Below are 20,434 nucleotides of genomic sequence, written 5' to 3'. Positions count from 1 at the left end.
AGCAAAACATGCCTATGAGTGATATTTAAGGTGCAGGACAAGTAATGGCAGTTTATGCACGCAAAACACACACCTCAGCTGGTCTACGGAATAAAAGCTTGGTGCAAAATGAAGACGTTCAGGATTCGTATTTTCAAGCTTGGTAGAAAATGAAAACATTCAAGGTTTGCATTTTCCTTTCAACAATAAAAGATCCGACTGATATTTAAATCTGATTTCAGGCTACTGGATACAAAGTGTTCGATCGGCCCCCTGGGTTGCTCTGACAGAAAGGTGACAGCAATCGATTTATCACCCCGCCAAAACCACATCAAGAGTTACCACAGCAGCCTCAAATCAACAGACTTGTTTTGAATGTTAACTACTGTCTGAGTGGAAAAAAAAAATCAAACCCAAAGCTGTGTCTAAGCGTAGTTCTGTGCAAGAGCGAGGAGGATGAACTGCAAAATATTTTGCAGAAAACTGCAATTAAATGTGTAGTGTTTATATCAGCCCCAGCAGGAAAACATAAAAATCTAAAACCGTGAAATTTGCAACTCCATGCATTTGATTATAATAAACAACATAAAGAACGGCACTGGAATTACACTTGAAGTGAATATTTTGCTGCAAGAGTAGCGCAGTTCAAAGGGTCACCAATGATCTGAGCATCAACTTGCCTCGGGATGAAGGGGCGCTGTCATCCTCCCTCTCTTCTATTCATCTGTCTTCACACAACTTTGTCTGACTGCTACCCTGAGGGAGCTGAGTAATGGGGATATCAATGGGGAATAGTCTCCTCAAAATTTTCAAAGGTATCTAGGACAAGAAGTGGTCGCGGGGCCGATATTCAGCACTTTCTCCAAATGAAGAGTCGAGTGCTGAATCTCAATCATGGTGGGAACAGTAAGAACAATACAGCATTCTCCACAATGATTGTTGCCAAGCACATGTAGAACGCATTATCAGTAACAATGGTAAACACTCAGAAACATAACACCCAGATGTGAACCAATCACATCTCTTCCAGCTGCTGGATGGTGCAAAGGAACAAACCAGATACCAAAACAGACAGATTATCAGATTAGACCCCTAAAACGCTTACGGCAATCAAAATGGGGCTTCCAGCTGCTCTGTGACGAGGCCGGTGTGTGTTTGCGGGAGTCGGCGTGTCAAGAGTCATGTTGCGAACATGGAAGCTGAAGTTAGTGCCGCGTGGTGCCTGCGGCCGGGGAGCCCCCATTCTTTAACATGGTCAGAATGTCACAAAGGAAAAATGATAGACGACACCTCCATTGATGACGCATAAACACAAGAATGCCTTGCCGATCGGCTTAGAGACAACGGCAGGTTTAAAGGGGTTCAAACAGCCTCTTCAAAAATCCTCCTGTTTGCATTGAGAAGGCCAGTGGGAAAGCGGAGGCAGACAGATGGGAAGGGACTGGAGAGAGAACCAGAGGAGGGTAGATGGATCAACGGAAGGAGGGATAAACTTGATAGAAGTAATTAAAATAATGAAGACAAATCTAAAGCAGAGTGGCAGCACTACCCTGAATCAGGCATCAGCTTTGTAAGCCAAGTGGGATTGTGCATTTCTTACTCATGGTCATGGGAGAAACACAAGGTGAACACACACAATGATTTTGTACAAGTGTGTCTTTGTGTGTCATCTGGCCAATCTTAATTTTCATGTGATAACTGGCACCAGGCTAGGAGTCACTTCTCCAAGGACGCAGGACTTGGAGAACGGTTAACTGCTCTGAGAGCTAACGCCACCTGAATCTTTCTCCACCGATATGCCACATGACAATGGTCGAGCATGAACAACTCTGAATCTTTCATCTAATTTCTTTTAGCCTCTTGCATCATTTCAAAGTGAGAAAAACATCTGAAACCCAGCTCCCTGCTTTGTGGCGCTATGAATTGTGCATACATGGGTAAATGCAGAATCTAATAGCATATTATATGGTTTGACTGTGTTATTTCTATTCTTACTTAAAATCTCAGTATTGCAATGGGAGACAATCATTGTAAATGCAACCAAGTTAAACACTATAACAAACAAGCTAATGAAATAGTCATGGTTGTGGAAAAAAAACAACAAAAATAATGAACAATACAAATTATGGCTAATCTAATTGAGCTTCACATTTTACAACCTCAAAAAATGGCTTATTACCTTAAAGGAAATTAACACCAAATGCTGCTTTGCTTAGCAGCATGCTAACGCTAGGTTCACACTTCCTGCATTGTGTTGTGCGATTGCAGCATGCTGCCGCTGCCCTCTGCTCTGACACAATATGCCTTTTGATAACAACCACTAAATACATCATAGATAGTAGTTACGCTGTAAGTCTCCCGAAGGTCTCCAAAATATATGGACTTCATTTTAATATCAATCTGCGAACATTTCACAATTGCAAAGACAGATTCTCTACTCAGAAACGCTCCGTTTTTCAGTTGAAAATAAAAAAAACGTGAAACAGATAAGCTGCGAAACACGCGGCACGTAGTAAAAACATGGACACCATCTCACCGCACGCTCATAAGGATATTCTGCCTTGACGTCGAGGTGTTTATCTAGTTGGCTAAACATGCAGCCACTTTCATAGGTGAAAGTTAATGAGTTAGGAATGTAAGCTCATTTTCATGCAAATTATGTGCACAATCCACACTGAAGGTCAATTTTCATTCAAACTCAAATTAATTACAGTCAGTCAGTGATCAAAGTTTTTTCCCCCCTCACTAAAATCAGTACTGGCATTTGTGTTCAAAATAGATCTTCTCTTATTACCAGCAGGTGTCAATGGGCTCTATAAAAACAACTTTTTATGCAGCTCTTAGATATAGCACAGAAGATATAGCTGATATTTTTAACTTAATCATAAGCTGACCCTTGCTTTTCCTGTCTCGCTGTTTTCAACGGTTAAAAAAGCTTCACCTCAATGTCTTCCTCTGGTTCATCCTCCTCTTCTGCACCCACATTGCCTTGCCTACCAGTAGATACCGTATCAGTTCATTCCTCATTCCTTCCAGACGGCCGTCTCCTCCGTCCTAGACAACCATCCATTCCCCTGCCTCCGCCCCACCCTCCACATACCGCAGAACAGCAGCCTTCCAGCCCACAACCCATCCTCTTGACACAAATAAAAAATCCCCCCGTCACCTCACCTCTCTCAGAGGAAGCAGTGATTGTAGGGTACGACATGCCGGGGCAGGTGAGCCGAGGCCGGCCCTTCATCATGAGTGGAGATAACCTCTGACTCCTCTCAATCTGACTCACTTAACCGCAATCTGAGTAGAGGGTTTGTAACTGTGCTTGTGATGAACGGCTCTGCGCAAACAGACTATCCCGAAAGCTGGGACAAGCTGATGGATATGTCAAACTGACAAATCACAACTACTGTCTTCTACCTCAGTGAACAAAACTATTAATTTTTTCCCCCAAGGACAGCGCTGAAGTTTCATCAAAGAACCTCCGCTTTTGCCGAGTGACATTTGTATCAAAGCAGCTTTCTCAATGCGGGCTGAAGGTCAGCCTAATTTTAGAGTCTCCGCTGGAGAAGGGCCTCTCATTTAAGTTGTCTTCATCAGGAAACTTTCAGTGCATTTCAGCTGCAGTTTAAACCTGCCTTCAAGGCTGCAGACTGGACTGAAATCACTTCTGTCAACATCCCTGCGGACTTTAACTCCGGCCTGTCTGCCGTATGAAATAACTGTCAGCTGTAAAAACTTCAAGAAGGCACTCCTCCTGTAAGAATGCAAGGCCCACGGTTCCCCCAGAATAACCAAACACATGCGCGCAGATGTCCAGACGTACTGTATGTACGGATTTGCGACTGATACACACACACATACACACACACACACCAAGAAGAAGCCATTATTTTAGACACGTGCAAGTGGGTGTTCTTGAGTGAAGAGGTCAAAAGTAAGGGAAAGTGGGAGATGTCCACAGACAATTAAACACTAATGTTTAAATCATGGCTGTGAGCATAGAGTGCTACCAGATTCGGTTTCACCTTCTGATGCTGCTGCTGCTTTTGGCCTGTTTACGTAATTCTAACATGTGCAGTAAATTATATCCCATTTCCATCCCCACCCTCTATGAACATCTGGCTCATTGAAACACATCTAAAAAGGACATTCGATCAAAGGTCAATTGATTCGACGGCTGCCGATAAATCAATACGGTGTCCACTTTTGACTAATTGCCAGCAACTTTGATAAGTGAATTACTTTGAGGCATATTTAAGGAAACAAATATCACGACTCTTTCAACCCATCTCATCCAATTGGCTTTTTTTTTCTTCAATTTCCCAACATCTTATGACAATCAACTAAGTGATTAATGGGAAAAGGTTATCTGCTTGTTGATAAGCATGACGATAATGAAGATAATCGCTGATAATAATAATAACTATATCCAGCCTCAATTCGTTGGCTTCTTCCCCAATCAGCTTCAATAGAAAACATCATAAATGCTCCAATTTCCAATGTGACCGTTACCTCTTAAGTTCGTCCAGCTGGTTAAAGGATTGACAGAGGAGATGTTGCTCGGCTCGCTGACGATTAGTCAACCACCTTTTCTTGGTGTCTATTTGGTGAAGTGGTGCTTTTAGACATAGCAGAAAGTAAACAAGGCCATTTTAAAGCATGAATTATTCATTACAACGCTAAAATGTTTTCAGTTTCTTGGCCACCTCGCGGAATTTGATGAGGTCTTGATGGAAGCATGACACCGATATGATGTTTTCACACTCTCTCCTGATAATTACGTGTAGAATCATCAATAATAGAAATATTCTGTTTGGGCAATGCTGAGATTGTTTAGAAATCATATTCGGTTGAGATCAGCGATGTGTTAGCAACAAAACACGGCGACTGAATTTCCTCCAAATGAAAAACTCATAATACATTTAATGAGGCGTTAGAGAGGAGGTAAACAAGTGTAAGCCTGAGTGTGTGTCATTACATTCGGTGCTGGCAGGCAGATAAAGTGAAGGATAGAGAAAGAAGAAAGTGGGGAAAGAGCGAGGCAGCAGATGCAAGGAATGAAAAAAAAAAGCCAGCTGGGGTGAAGTGGAGAGAAGGTGGAGGAGAGCCTGGGAGAGTCTGGGAACAGACGCTGGTTTTGCATCCCTGGCTTGGCACAAGCCCACCCTCCCCCCTCCACATCTCTCCAGCCCCCTTCAAACAGCTTAACCACGGCCTAAGCAGGCTGGCAGGGAAGCAAAGCACTTCCACTTAACCATATGAAAGTCCGCCTGGCGATGCTCAGAAACAGCATTCAGCCCTGAATGTGTTTTATTACCCGATACAAACCGCAAGACCTTGCCCGTTTAGGTAAAGATACTGTTTGTTTGTTTTTAAGTGCACAGGAGCTGCTCGGGATTTGACAATTTTCGTCTGCCGATCAGCTTCGGCAGACGGGAAACTGCCAAAATAACCCGACAGAGCAGTGGAAGCCATTCGTTGTTCAATCTTCTCTGGTTCAGGCTGAGCAGATCCACTCGGGGAGGTATCAGTGCACTCCAGACTACAAACCACACATGCCCTTTGACCTTTCCCTGGCAGAAACGCGTTTTCCTACCATCCCAGGTCTTGCTCTCACAAGCTGTTGTCCCCAAAATTAGAAAAACACAAACACAGTGACTTCACACTGGTATCACATGTCGGGAAGCAAAACATCAGACATTGCGGTGCACGTTTCCTGCAGAGAGACTTTTCTGAAAGTGGAAAAACACAAATCCTCGTGTTTTAAGCCTTTCCGTGGAATTCCGCACTCCAAACAAAACAATGCATTTCCTAAAAGCAACCAGGTGTGCATAACCACCTCCTCTGAGACAAGCAGCAGAAATGATGTGTCCGTGACGTTGTTTGTTTTGTTTTTTTTCTTCCAAGACGTGGTCAAATCAGCAGACCCCCCCCCCCCCTTGCTGTCTCGCATCCCTTCCACGACGGGTTCAATACACGCGTCGCGGTGATCCACTAACCCACTGCCCTGCTTCTCCCAGGACGCCCTCTCACCCCACCACCACCACCACCACCACCACCATCCTCCGCCCCGCCGGGAGGAGAGATGTCAGAAAGTTACATTGGATGCTAGAACTCACCTCAGCGGGAGTGGGTGGAAAAAAATAAAAATAAAATCTTCGCGCAAGCGTCTCTACCTGCGCCTCTCCATCCGCGCGTAAAAAGAAAGCGCGCTTTCGCCTTCGGCTGGGAGGATGAGTGGGGGGGTTGGAGTGGCAGTCTCCTTCTCCCTGAATGTGCCCGAATCAAAAGTTCCCGGTTCCAGGCGGATAGGAGGGGGGAAGAAACGGGGCCGCCCGGCGGATCGGCGTTTCTGGAGAGCTCGGCGGCGGAGCGGCAACGGCGGCCGTCTTCAGCAAACACTGCGCCCACTCGCATACATTCCAGTTTGTGTTTGCTGCGCTCCTCCTGAACGCCGGCGAGCCAATGGGAGGCCGAAGATGTCACAAGGGAGGCGGGATTAATCCGTCAACCCCCCCCCGCCGCCATCCCTCCATCCCTCCATCCCTCCATCCCTCCCCACCCCCACGGTGTTTGTACGCGATTTGGCCTCAAACGCGGATCAGACTCCCGAGTGCGACCCCCGTGTTTTCTTTTTTCTCTTTGTCTGCCATCGAACCGAATCTCGACGAAACCGATCGATGTGCACCGATTGTTCATTTGAGTCACCTGACAAATTCTAAAAAAAATGTCAGGGAAATGAATAATTACCGAATTAAATCATTATAATGACATCTAGTGTCGCTCCTGCATCCGTTCCGGAATTGAAGGATTTCTGTATGATTTTTCATTTTTGCACCACATGGTGGTATCTCACGGCGAAATTCACCCTCAGTGCTTTGACCTGGAGGGTTCAGTTTTCCCACATCTTTTTTTAAATCATTATTTATTCAGTTTTTTTTTGAGAAATACTAGACTAAATTTGGCTTCAAAAACATTCCCTGCGTGAAGCCTTTCCTCTTAAAATCCACTTTCAGCAGAGAGCTAAGAAAGTTTACTTTTCATTTCAGATGTAAAAATGCTCTTTTATTATCAAACTGCTGATTATTGCAGTTAAGCTGCAACTGAGAATTAATCTTTTTTTTTTTTTTAGCTACAATGGAACTTTAAATGAAATTGATTAGAATAACAAAGCAGGTGATAAATAAATTACAGTACTCATTTCATTCATCCTCTCTCTTTCTCTCTCTCTCTCTTTCGCGCTCTCTCTCTCTCTCTCTCTCTCACACACACACACACACACACACACACACACACACACACACACACACACACACACACACACACACACACACACACACACACACACACACACACACAAACACACTTGAACCCCTGACACACTGCAAATATTGCTGTTTGTTTGTCTTTTCTGTCTCGCATCCTATCATAACGCATTTGTCTGCAGAGATGTCAGCGATTTCCTCAGAGAAGCTGATAAATTTTACTTTCCAAGATCCATAAAAATGTTACACCTATTTATTGGGGTATGCAAATCGAACGTCGGCTGCCAGCCTGGCGCGTCTCGTCTGTACATGTCCTCCAGCCTGGCCTGCAGGGCGAAACCCTGTCGAAGCAACAGACTTAACCGACTGTTTTGTTTCCTGGTTGCACACCGGAGTCCTTTTTTGTCCGATACAGTGTATATATTATGTCTACATACTTTTTTTTTGCGTGCTATGATACATTTTATCCAACATTATACATGCTGTATCTGTCTGTTCATTTCTGTTTAGATCTTTGCTTCCTCTTTGCATGCATGCCCAAGCCATGAGTTTCCATGAAAAATTAGTTACGTTTACAAAATGAGTTATGTTTAAATAATGACATTAAAAAAAAGAATTGTTTTGATACTTGACATGTTTGCGGCTTCAAAGGTTTAGATGTGAGCTTTGCATGATCACTCTCGGCCCAAGCCTTGCTGAGGAGCAGTCTATGTTGCCGTGGGTTTTTTTTTTGTTGTTTTTTGTTACCACTATGTCACATTGCATCTGTCCTTGTGAACACAGCGACAGCTCAGGACAATGACGCCGTGATTATCTGTGATTACAGTGCCAATTTCAAAATTTCCTTTACAACCCCATTTTTTTTCTCCTCAAGCAGGTTCACAACAATTGCTTTTCCCTGAACGGCGAGCCAGGGGCAAATTGAATTACATGAAAGGGAACCATGAAAAAGACATATGCCATCCATCTTCAAGAGACACAAACAGCAGGAGAAGCACTGAGAGCAGCCATCCGAGGGCAACGGGAAATACATTTTTGAGGGACGACCTGGCATTATAAAGAGTGACTCTTCCTTGAAGTGCTCCTGCCAGCATAATTGCCCTCCATAAGTGGATATGCTGTTCCGCTCAGTCCATACAAATCCAATTCATCTCGCCCTTCCAAGAAGCAAAGGGAGCAGAAAATGGCTTGTCCCCTTTAATCTATCGTTTGGTATTAGCAGAGGAGGGGATTTCACGACGAATCGTCGATATAATTAAGTGGGTGGGGATGGAGGATGTTTCGTACAGTCACCTTTGCTCCGTCTTGCCCACAGTGCTGTCATTTAGATCGACTGTGTATTATCTGCAACGTCTTATTCAGAGAACTGGTACAGGAAAGTTATTCATACGTTCATAAAACCAATACAGACATCCTCGGTGCAATCGACAAGAATCCCTGGGGAGGATGGGAGCTGCAGAGAGGCCGGGGACTGACTGAGCACATCATTATCGGTGGCAACTGGACTTGGCGAGAGATCCAGTCCGGTTACCCCGAGGAGATCTGACCAAGGATTAACCATGACCTCGATGACTGAGAACCTCCGTAGACATCATAATTGGTGTTTAAACAAGTGCGAATTAGCAGTGGAGACGGAGCGTCTTCAAACCAGGGGAACTACGGGCGACGTGGTTGAAATCAGAGATGCAGTATATGTGGCCCTGTGATTGACTGGCGACTAGTCCAGGATGTACCCCGCCTCTCGGCCAATGACAGCTGGGATAGGCTCCAGCATCACCCCGTGACCCCGAGTGCGGGATAAGCGGCAGACGATAGATGGCTGGATGGATGAATAAAAGCACCATTGAATCAGACTAGACTTCTTGGCCTCTTGAATTTGAAAAATAAACAACAGCGGATTGGGTATTTTTTTGTGTTTGTCTGTGAACTTTCTCACCTAAAACTGCCAATAATTTCAGCTCAAATCACCTGACGCTTTTCTAAACAGGTCTAACTTTGCACTCTGAGGCTCTTGTGGGTCAAATTCTTTGTTCGGTGAGAAATTTCAAACTCAGTTGTGTCAGTCCTGGGTAGAACTTCACAGAGTTTCTGTGAGCCCCACAGCCAGTCGCGTCAATAGACACTTACACACACACGTACGTGCACACGTAGCCTTCTTCGTCCACGACTCAGCTGCTGAACAGCTCAGCCTGTAATTATGGATGTGATCAACAGCCACTGACTACAAGCTATATTTACAGTAGAATGAGTGCGCGCACGTGCATGCATGTGTACGTGCGCACATACACACATACACACACACACACACACACACACACACACACACACACACACACATAAAGACACAAAGAGAAGACTGAGACACAGAAAAACACAAGCGTGTGTGTGTGTGTGTGTGTGTGTGTGTGTCTATTTGTGTGTGTGTGTGTGTATATATATATATGTAACCAGCTGTTTATAGCAGCTGTCAAACTTGAAGCAACAGGTAATTCAGACGTGTCAGTCAGTATTACTGGTTTTAATCCACAGAGAACTTTTTTTTGTGAAGCTGGACTTTGCCTCACACTTTCATGTAATATGCATTTTAAGTCCAAAGTCATAATTTGATTGTTGAATGTTGTGGTTCAGCTTTGTACCCGACACAGTTATTTCATAACAGCCTTATGCCTGCGGAAAAAGCCAGACTCCTGTGCAATTCAAAGTATAAAATCTGAATTCACGGCTTGTTCCAGCATCTTGCATGCCATAATTTGCTATATTAAATTTTTTTCTATATTTGAGTAATGAATCCGTGGGATTTGGCAGGATAAATTCACCTTGACTCCCGGGAAAATATTATGTGTACTGTTACTATTTTTATGCAGGTGTTGCAAACCAGCCCACTCAAATGCATCTATTGCTCACCAATGTTGTGTAGGCCTATTACAAAATGGACAGTGAGACTGCAAATAGAGTGTCCATGCAAGAATGTCTCTACACTCACATATAGAAAATGTGAATGATCAGGTCACACTGACCTTCCAGTATCTTCCCTTCCACACCGGCCCTGACTGCTGCTCATCATCAAAACAGATCTCCTGCTCCATATGAACTGTGGCATTCTGTCACACCCACACCAACCCGCTTGGAATTTTACCCCCAATCTCTCTCTCTAAGATTTCATGTTTTTTTCCTCTCTAACTACCCTCTGATAGAAGAAAAAGAGCAAAAGTAACTCAGAAAGGCCATGTGATCCAGAGGGCAGGAAGGTCAAGGCTAAGGGATACACTGGCACAGCTGACTGTACATGTTTGTGTCACTGAAATATCAGATCAAATGCTGAATGTTGACAACACTTGAGTTACGAGTTGTGTTTATATAAACACTTTGTTAGACCTTCCCAGTTTATAAATGCTGAACATTAATCTAAAAATAACTGACAGTTTCTGAGACCCTAAAACATATAGTAAATGTAATCCATACAGTTCTACAAGCAAAGTCATTTTGCAATACAGACACGGGGACATGCATTAAAACTTTCAGTACAAGGTTGTGTAAAATCCCATTGAAGAGTCAGATACACAGTGCCAACTTCCCATATCGTGCAGCTCAGCACTGCAGCTGCTTCTGTGTGTAATGACAGGACTCTTGTTACAGGTAGTAGCTCTCAGGGGGGACAGGAGGGGCATCATTGGTTGGAATAAATACTATTATTTATATATATAAATACTATTATATATATGCATACATATATAAGTAATGATAGTATGTGTATATATACATATATATATATATATATATATGTGTGTGTGTGTGTGTGTGTGTGTGTATACACATAATACACATATACATAATCCCCATCCCCAGGACGTTAACTGCCAAAAATTGTTTTCGTTATTTCTATTTGATTTTTTTATGCTTTTCTTCTTGTGTTTTTAATTTTTCTGTCTGTTTTACCAGCTTACTGCCTGTAAGCAGTAAGCTGTATACGCACACATATACACATATATACATACACACGCACGCGCACACACACACACACACACACACACACACACACACACACACACACACACACACACACACACACACACACAGTGGGGCAAAAAAATATTTAGTCAGCCACAAATTGTGCAAGTTCTCCCACTTAAAAAGATGAGAGAGGCCCTTTAATTTTCATCACAGGTGTTTAGAGACAGGGACGGGGGGAACGAATCCAGGAAATCTCATTGTGGGATTTTTGATTAATTAATTGGTAAATTCCTCAGTATTTGGTCACCTACAAACAAGCAAGATTTCTGTCTCTCATATACCTGTAATTTCTTCTTTAAGAGGCTCTTCTGCCCTCCATGCGTTACCTGTATTAATGGCACCTGTTTGAACTGGTTATCAGTATAAAAGACACCTGTCCAACAACTCAAACAGTCACACTCCAAACTCCACTATGGCAAAGACAGAAGAGCTGTCAAAGGACCCCAGAAAAAAAACCGTAGACCTGCACCAGGCTGGGAAGACTGAATCTGCGATAGCTAAGCAGCTTGGTGTGAAGAAATCAACTGTGGAAGCAATTATTAGAAAATAGAAGACATAAAAGACCACTGATAATCTCCCTCCATCTGGGGCTGCACGCAAGATCTTACCCTTTGGGGTCAAAATGATCACAAGATCGGTGAGCAAAATTCCCAGAACCACATGGGGGGACCTCATGAATGACCTGCAGAGAGCTGGGACCAAAGTAACAAAGGCTACCATCAGTAACACGCTACGCTGCCATGGACTCAAATCCTGCAGTGCCAGACGTGCCCCCCTGCTTAAGCCAGCACATGTCCAGGCCCGTCTGAAGTTTGCTAGAGAGCATTTGGATGATCCAGAAGAGGATTGGGAAAATGTCCTATGGTCAGATGAAACCAAAATAGAACTTTTTGGTTAAAACTCAACTTGTCGTGTTTGGAGAGAGAATGCTGAGTTGCATCCAAATAACACCATACCTAGGTAGAAACACTGTTTTTCTGCAAAGGAAAGAATGAATGGGGCCATATAACGTGTGATTTTGAGTGAAAACCCTCTATCAGACAGGGCACTGAAGATGAAATGTGGCTGGGTCATTCAGTATGACAATGATCCTAAACACACCGCCCAGGCAACGAGGAATGGCTTTGTAAGAAGCATTTCAAGGTCCTGGAGTGGCCTAGCCAGTCTCCAGATCTCAACCCCATAGAAAATCTTTGGAGGGAGTTGAAAGTCCATGTTGCCCAGCGACAGCCCCCAAAACATCACTGCTCTAGAGGAGATCTGCATGGAAGAATGGGCCAAAATACCAGAAACAGAGTGTGAAAACCTTGTGAAGACTTACAGAAAACGTTTGACCTCTGTCATTGCCAACATATGGTATATAACAAAGTATTGAAATACACCTTTTGTTATTGACCAAATACTTATTTTCCACCATAATTTGCAATAAATTTTTAAAAAATCAGACAATGTGATTTTTATGATTTTTTTTTTCTCATTCTGTCTCTCATAGTTGAAGTGTACCTACGATGAAAATTACAGGCCTCTTTCATCATTTTAAGTGGGGGAACTTGCACAATTGGGGACTGACTAAATACTTATTTGCCCCACTGTATACAGGACTGTCTCAGAAAATGAGAATATTGTGATAAAGTTCTTTATCTTCTGTAATGCAATTAAAAAAAACAAAAATACTTTTTCATGATATTCTAATATTTTGAGACAGGATTTTTGAGTTTTTCTTAAGATGTAAGCTATATTGAAATAATAAAAGGCTTGCAATATTTCAGTTGATTTGTAATGAATTCAGAATGTATGAAATTTTTGGTTTTGTAATTGCATTACAGAGGATAAAGAACTTTATCACAATATTTTCATTTTCTAAGACAGTCCTGTATATATATATATATATATATATATATATATATATATATATATATATATACACATATATACACTAGCACATATCTATATATACATATATATCTCGAAACTGTTACTGTGACCCCAAGCACAATATTAGCTCATATGCAGGTGCAGGGCATAATCTGGCCAATAGAAACTCCTGTAAGCAGCTGCCTGGGAGCAGACAGCTAGCGGGCCTTAGCAGGTTACTCAGCGAAGAGTCATGGGTGGTCTGTGGCACCTCATGTTTCAAACACGGTTACCTCATTGTGACGGACGCTTGAAACCACTAAGTGTAAACTTTCCAAGCTCAGTGCTGCCCACAGTGCATGTCGTCATGGCAACCATGTGGGAAGTGTAATAGAAAGGTTAGCAGCCCAGTGGGGCTGCCATCTGACATGCAAGTCAGATGTAAACATCTCCGACCAGAAAAGCAGAAGAAAATAGATCGCTATCTGCTCATGTGGCTCAGAGGATGTTGTAATATTAAACATCCATTAGAGTCTCCAAACTGAAAATAATGGTTTCATCTCATCTAATGTTCCATCTTGATCTTTTCCTCACCTTTCAGCACGAATGGGAAAAAAATAATGATAGATGGGGGAGTTTGGGGTAAAGTAGGTCAATGAAGCCAACTGTCAGAAGCAGCAAGAGGGAGATGCAGAGCTGAAATATTCCAGCTTCAGAAGGTCCCCTCAGGTCAGAGCTCTTCCCAACTTAGCACACTGACGCACAAGCTACATTGGGGCAATTAGATCAAGTCAGTTTCAGATCATGCTCCAGCCTCCAAAAGTAACCATCCCCCCTCCCTCTTATCTGACTCTCTGTTGCTGTGACTTGAGATATACAGTACTCCTCCTGGGAATCACAGGACCCCCCAGGAATGACCGCAGCCCTGCTGACAAACCAGGGGGTCTAACAACCAAAGGAGGGTGTATTTACTGTATTTGTGTCAACCCGACTTGACAGCAATAAACTATAATGTTTCCTTGCTCGGCCCCCGCTGCATCAGCACCACCGCTGCTGAGCCGCAGGGAGACATTCAGATCACTGTAATCACCAGCTCAGTGTGAGGTGGACATGGAATACCAAGAAAAAAAGGACATTGTATGAAATACAATTGCTCTAATCAAGAAATACCCTGAAACAGGTCGGCATTGTGGCGTTAACTGGGTCCGGATTTGATATATTTGGTTTCATCACTAAACCATGTGCGGGAGCAAACTAAAGTACCTCCTTTCAAAGAAGAATTTGAAGTTGTCAAAGACCTGACAAGTCCATTGATGTTTATAAAATGTTTGTTGTGATTTAACATATTTGGTTATACAATGCCCTTTGTAAGCCGTCTTACTCACAGAATTATTTCATTTCTTTTTTGTAAATTCCCCACACGTCCTCTATTTCCACCGCCTCCAAGGCCTCAGCTTATGTTGAGACCTTAATGAATATCACAAACTGAAATATGATCATCCCACAATATAGATGGTCTTTATTTGATTAGAGGTTTTGTCCTTAAGGTATTTGTGAAGAAAACTGATGCTTTTTCAATTCAGATATAGTGGCTACTATTACATATTAACCTTTTTTTTTTTCCTTTCAACATTTCAGTTAAACATAAAGCTCAGCGCAATGAGTGATTACCTTGTCTATAGGTAACAGACCCCCGTTCAATGTTTTGTTTATACATACACAGTCAAGAACTCCATAAAACATTATGTACCTCTATTATAAGACCAATACTTTCACAACATAATGATATGATCATGGAAAACTGCCAAAGTATCTGCATTGCTTTAATCGTGTAAATGACGATCTGACTTCATACAAGTCAGCTTACCAGTGTAATTAGCCAGCTATTATCCAGGAGTTGACAACTGCAAATTTGAGCATTATGTACTGTTCACTTTAACCTGGGCCACCTTTTCCTCCCATGTGTTTCTGTGTTCTTAAATTACTGGAGGAATTCTGTCCTTGGGCAACGACTACTCTTGTCAGGAACTTTTAAGTGGGACGCAGATCCCCAAAGATCTGGCTGCGTGTTGTGTCTTGTTTTTCTGTACTTCATAGAAAATATTATGGCAGGCATAAAGGCCAATGTGAAACCCATACAGGCGCAGTATTCACTATTCATGAGATACATACAATAATTTCCCATGATCTCTTTCACTGAACATCTACAAGTCAAAAAATATAGATTAAGAGAAAATGGTTAACTGGATAGCAACATCAAGTAAATGTATGGCTTTTTATTGTGCTAAATGGAGTTTTCCAGGACCCAGCAATAAAACAAACAAACAATAGATGCCGAGGCCCACAATTAGTGGTTTTGTCCTGTAATTGGTCAGGGAGGAGCAGAAATGCATCCCTTCGTAGCAGGGAACAATACGGAGCATTCCTGCATCAGATCAGATAAACATCTCCAAACACACTAATCCAGCAAACTCAGCTCTGACTCACAAAGATGACAAGTCAAAGAAAAAGTTGTTTCTGACACGCCTCCTCTTAACTTAAAGTGTGACTTGATTCAAGTGCTGAAAGCCGAGTCCTGCGGTCAGAAGCCCCCCGGAGCTCCTCACTTGTGACTGAGAGCGGCTCTTAATGCTTTCTGATCTGACCCAGTTAGTCAAACATTACTTTATTTAGACACCAAATAACCCCCGACCCCCATAAACTCCACTTCTACCAAACTATATTTTTCGATCATTAAGGCTTCACTACTGTGTCTTCCCTGCGGGACAAACTTCTCACTTGTGCGTCCGAACCACTCTTCCCTGGCCTCACAGGAGGAGGCATTTAAAAAAAGGAGTGTTTATCTTGGTCTCAATGAGGCCGCTGTGCACCCCCTCCCCCCTTTTTCTTTTTTTACATTTGTCCCTGAGAAAGGTTACAAGAGGAGTTGTGTGGGTTGCATCAAGGTTGTGTTTACACATATGATTGACCTATTCAGATAAATTTATTTAAATACTGGTCACTGTAACTGATCGTTTACCACTGAATGAACTGAGACAAGTCTTTTTCCCACAACCACCATGCTATCATCACATATCATATGATACCTATTTGGATTGCAAGATTGGATTGGCACAGCCGTCTCATGGTGCAAAAAAATCCCCCAGTCAGTCACCGCTAACCGCCCTCTGATGTTTAGATCACCTTTTTGTTATTTTCAGTACTGCCTTTTTTTCAGTACCACAAAAAACTATGATCTTCTAGCTTGTGGGGAAAGAAAAAAAAAAACCCTCCCGGCCTTTCAGTCTGTTGAATTCAGCGACCTGGCTACAAATGATACACAACAGTCGGGGTCCAAAACAATTTTATCAGGATTTTGAGATTAAAATGTATATGAAAATATATTGGGAAAATATGGGTGTTGCCTAAAAAAAAATCAGTATTATCAGTATTTTAACATTGCGAGAGATAGTGTGGATAGTATAAATACAAATTATGTAATATGGCTATAGCGACACTTTAAGACAGGAATGTTTTACATTATATACAGGAAATACACCGACTGGTTTGTGAATTCACCTGTTTGTTATGAACCATAGCTAGAGTAACATAACAAATATATTAAATAATGTTCACCTAGAGTGTTAGCCTTCATCGTTAGGCTGAACCCACAACTGCAAAATCACACAAGCCACACTCACATTGATTCAATACAGAATTGACACTAAGCTCAAGTATTTGCAACCTCCCCCTCTGAAACAAATAATTTGGAGAGAAAATAGGCCAGTGTTGGCACATTTGCATTCAGCGACGATAATAATTACTCCAGTATGAAAAACAAAACCATGCAGTGGAATTTACATCTATAATCCAAAGACCTGATTAGACAATATAAGTGATCCATATTCTGCAACCTTCAAGTGTGTCTATGAATAAACACAGTGATGCCTGTGGGCCGGCCCCTACATGAAATCGGGAGTTGTGATAGGCGGTCTTGTGGAAGAGAATCATCTGGCTTCGTACCTCTTGGCTGTGTTATACAAAGAGATTGCTACATTACCAACAGAGTATTACATTCAGAAGTGGGTCAGTGGAGACATTATCATATATTTCACATCAGATGATGCAATATCTGGGAATATCCCCCTACTCCTACTCCTAGCGTACAGGGCAGCTTAAATATATATTCAAATGTAGGAAATTATTATTAAAACTATTTCTGATTTTGTTTTGAAATGCTGCACACTCAAACTTTTGTGGTAATCTGAATATGTGTGTGCCGTGTTGTGCTGAGGAGAGCGTGAGGCTGAATATGAGAAGAACAATTCACACTGAGAAGTACTGTGAGAATCTTGCGTCATTAGCCATTGTATGTGTTTGAAAGCCGGGGGAAGAAGAAAATATCGTGGAAAATAAACCAAGCAGGTTTAGCAGAACAGAATGGCACGGTAGAATCACAAAGCTGGATGACTGACTCATGAAAGATGAAGTTAGGCTTGATATGTGCAGTGGGATTTTGATATGGGTCGTAGCTCATAGGCCATACTCTTATGTCACGCAATAACAGATGCAAAGATGGCGATTGTCACGCTGATGCCGCCGGGGACAGCCCATGACCAGTGTTTCAGAAATCTCCAACTCTCATCTCACAGTTTTCCTGTAGCCCCAGCATGGCCCCATTAAAAAAGGCACAAATAGATGCCAAACTGATCAATCCAAACCCAAACCCAAACAGACAAATGGGGTCTGAGTGTGCTGGTTAGCAGCTTCAAGTGTTTGGATCTGCCACTGGAAAAGATGTAAGATGCGAGCTGATGGCCTTTATCCACTTTTGTCACAGCCAATTATCACTGCTTGGTGTACAAACGTCAAACCCTCTGTCATGTCCAAAGATATTAGACTCATGTGACACAATGTGGACCGCAATAAACTTATAAGACCGTGTGGTGATCACTCCACGATTTATGTTTTTCATGCACAACAGCTGAAAGTGCACCGTCTTGCACAACTATGAGCACCGACACAAGGTAAAAATGTCGGCAGAGAATCTGAGTGTGAATAGAATGAGGCAGCTGTGAGGAAAAGCTCTCCTGCATGCCAGCGGATGAGCCCCTGGTCTCTGCAGCAGCACCTCCCCTGGATCTCACACTGCAGGTTGGAAGCGACAGCAAAGCCTGATTTGGGCGATTTTCTTTTATCGGCGGTGAGCTGGACGCTGCCCGTATGGGTCTATTCGTCACAGTAGGCGAAGCTTGGTTTTGCCAATTGCTTTTTAACGCTTTTGGGGGCATTTGACAAGACTCCTAATCCTCTTTCACTTTTATATTGTGGATTGCTGTCTTATAAATCAAGTGTTAAAAATAGGGCACTAAGAAAGAGGAGAACTGCCGGTTCAGCAATTACAGAGTCTGAATCCAAAGATGATTGTACACTTTAACAACAAATATCAAAAGCATTTTCTTTCTTTAATCACAGATGTGAATTGATCTTTCCAGGAATTCCCATTAAACATTTGCTGACTGGCCCCGGGGACTAATGCACAGACAATAAACAACCCAATTATATACATAAAGATTTGAGTTTTCCTTGTTAAATGTTCACCCGGTGTATATTTTGGAAGTGGTAAAAAGTGAATTTCAAAATGTTTGTCAGTGGGGATCCTTTCCACGATGTTGTCTGTCTCTGATAATAACAAGCGGAGTCTTGCAGCAGCAGAAAAATAAGCCTGTTAAATGATGCTCTTTGTCTCTGAATGATGCCCTGCAGGATTATTTGCAGCTCCTCCACGGTCACTAGTTATAGTACTTCTGCTGTAATTGGATGATTCAAATAGCATTTCTTTCTTGAATTACTGGACATGAAAACATTAGATATTAGTGTTTGAAACCAGAAGTCTTCTTTAAATTCCAGAAGGTCTCACGTAAGATCACTAACAAGGAGTTTGACACAATCCAGCTCAAAGATTTGTTTTAAAATGTCTGCATAAAATAAACCTTTTGTCCTGAGTTATTACACAACTGAGCAGCGTTCTCTGCTTTTCCATAAATGATCAGTCAGGTTGCAGTTACTCTGATGCTCATCACCCTCCAGAGAACCTACTGACTGTGGGTTATTATTACAGTTGGGTTTAAAATAACAAACACTCACACAAAGTACATGTTGAGAAGATTTTCTTGTGGTGCATAATGCTCGGTTAAAAACATCTGTCTGTAATACAAGGACGCCCACGCCGTCAGGGGCACGGCTCCTCTCTGCTTTCTAAAAAGGGTAAAAGTTGAAAATCGATAACCAGATTCCGCTTTGGCAACAGGGCTTGAAATAAACCCTTGAAGTTGCAAGATTATTATGATTTGTGACAATTAAACTAAATGCAGTTTCACGATATTACAATTAAATTTTGTGATATTTCTCAGCGGTATTGTCTGCAAATGTGCCAACTCAAGCATGTCATAATAATACCCCACCCAAGCAGCTGCAAAGTCCCTCTAGGCCACACATTCACCCTCTCCGTCACCCCCATCAACCCACAAGCTGCAAACCAGCCGCTGAAACTTCACGCCGGTTGAACAGCCGGCTCGGCCCCGCGGCTCACCTGTAAACTCACCCCTAACCGGCACGTGGAAAGCTTACCATCCTCGTAGAAGACATCCTCCGCTTCTTCACGCATCAGCTCATCCAGGTCAACCTCCGCGATGTTGTTCGTCGCCATGGTCGTTCCTCTTCTTCACCCCCACTCGTCTCCCTCGGCTTGGAGCTCGAGAGCAAGTGACCGGGCTTGTAAAATTAAATCAACAGCCGGACAGGCCTCCTCGCTTCGGGGGGACAGTCTGATCGCCGTCAGGCTCCTCGCTCGAGTGGAGGAGGACTGTGGCTGAGCCACGCTTGTGCAAGGGGATGTGTGAGAGTGTGCACTTGTGGGTGTGTGTCTGCGTGTGTGAGAGTAAAAGCCAGGTGAGTGTGCATGTGGGTGAGAGAGAGGACGCCCATAGACCTTCTGCAAGTTTCCCCAACTGGAGCTGAGTTCACAACGTCCTGTGCAAAGCTGAAGTGAGAGTGCGGCGTGTGGAGAGCACTTGTATGAGTAAGTGTGTGATGTGTGTACTGCACGGGGAGGGTCAGTGCAGTGTGAGAGTATGTGTGTCAGTGGTCTATATATATATATTTATCTCTACAATGAGTCAGCTTAAGGGGTTGGCGATTAACAGGAATAATTAGCTTCTGCATTTCAAGACAATAGGGACGTCTAATAAGGGTGTGAATTTTATACGTGCACATGCATGAGAGAGAGAGAGAGAGAGAGAGAGAGAGAGAGAGAGAGAGAGAGAGAGAGAGAGAGAGAGAGAGAGATG

The 20,434-nt window shown here is 42.8% G+C and overlaps 1 protein-coding gene across 3 annotated transcripts in view; it reads right to left on the bottom strand.

Moving 5' to 3' along the window:
• The window catches only part of ripor2 (RHO family interacting cell polarization regulator 2), a 64,882-nt gene extending 44,962 nt beyond the window's left edge, over positions 1–19,920 (bottom strand). For 2 of the 3 annotated variants that reach the window (XM_086177669.1, XM_086177671.1), the window contains exon 1: positions 19,716–19,920. In XM_086177669.1, the coding sequence (XP_086033795.1) occupies positions 19,716–19,794 (79 nt within the window). In that variant the 5' untranslated portion in view covers positions 19,795–19,920. Of the gene's footprint in view, positions 1–6,095; positions 6,359–19,715 lie in introns of those variants that run through there. The other variant, XM_086177670.1, reaches the window with a different exon arrangement.
• Positions 19,921–20,434: the final 514 nt, after the last annotated feature.

This window comes from Fistularia commersonii, chromosome 30 (genome assembly GCF_037954325.1).
Source record: "Fistularia commersonii isolate RoL2024-O1a breed Wild chromosome 30, RoL_Fcom_v1.0, whole genome shotgun sequence".
Taxonomy (NCBI): Eukaryota; Metazoa; Chordata; class Actinopteri; order Syngnathiformes; family Fistulariidae; genus Fistularia; species Fistularia commersonii.
The sequence above is the reverse complement of the archived record's forward strand: the minus strand, read 5'-3'. Positions and strand labels throughout refer to the sequence as shown.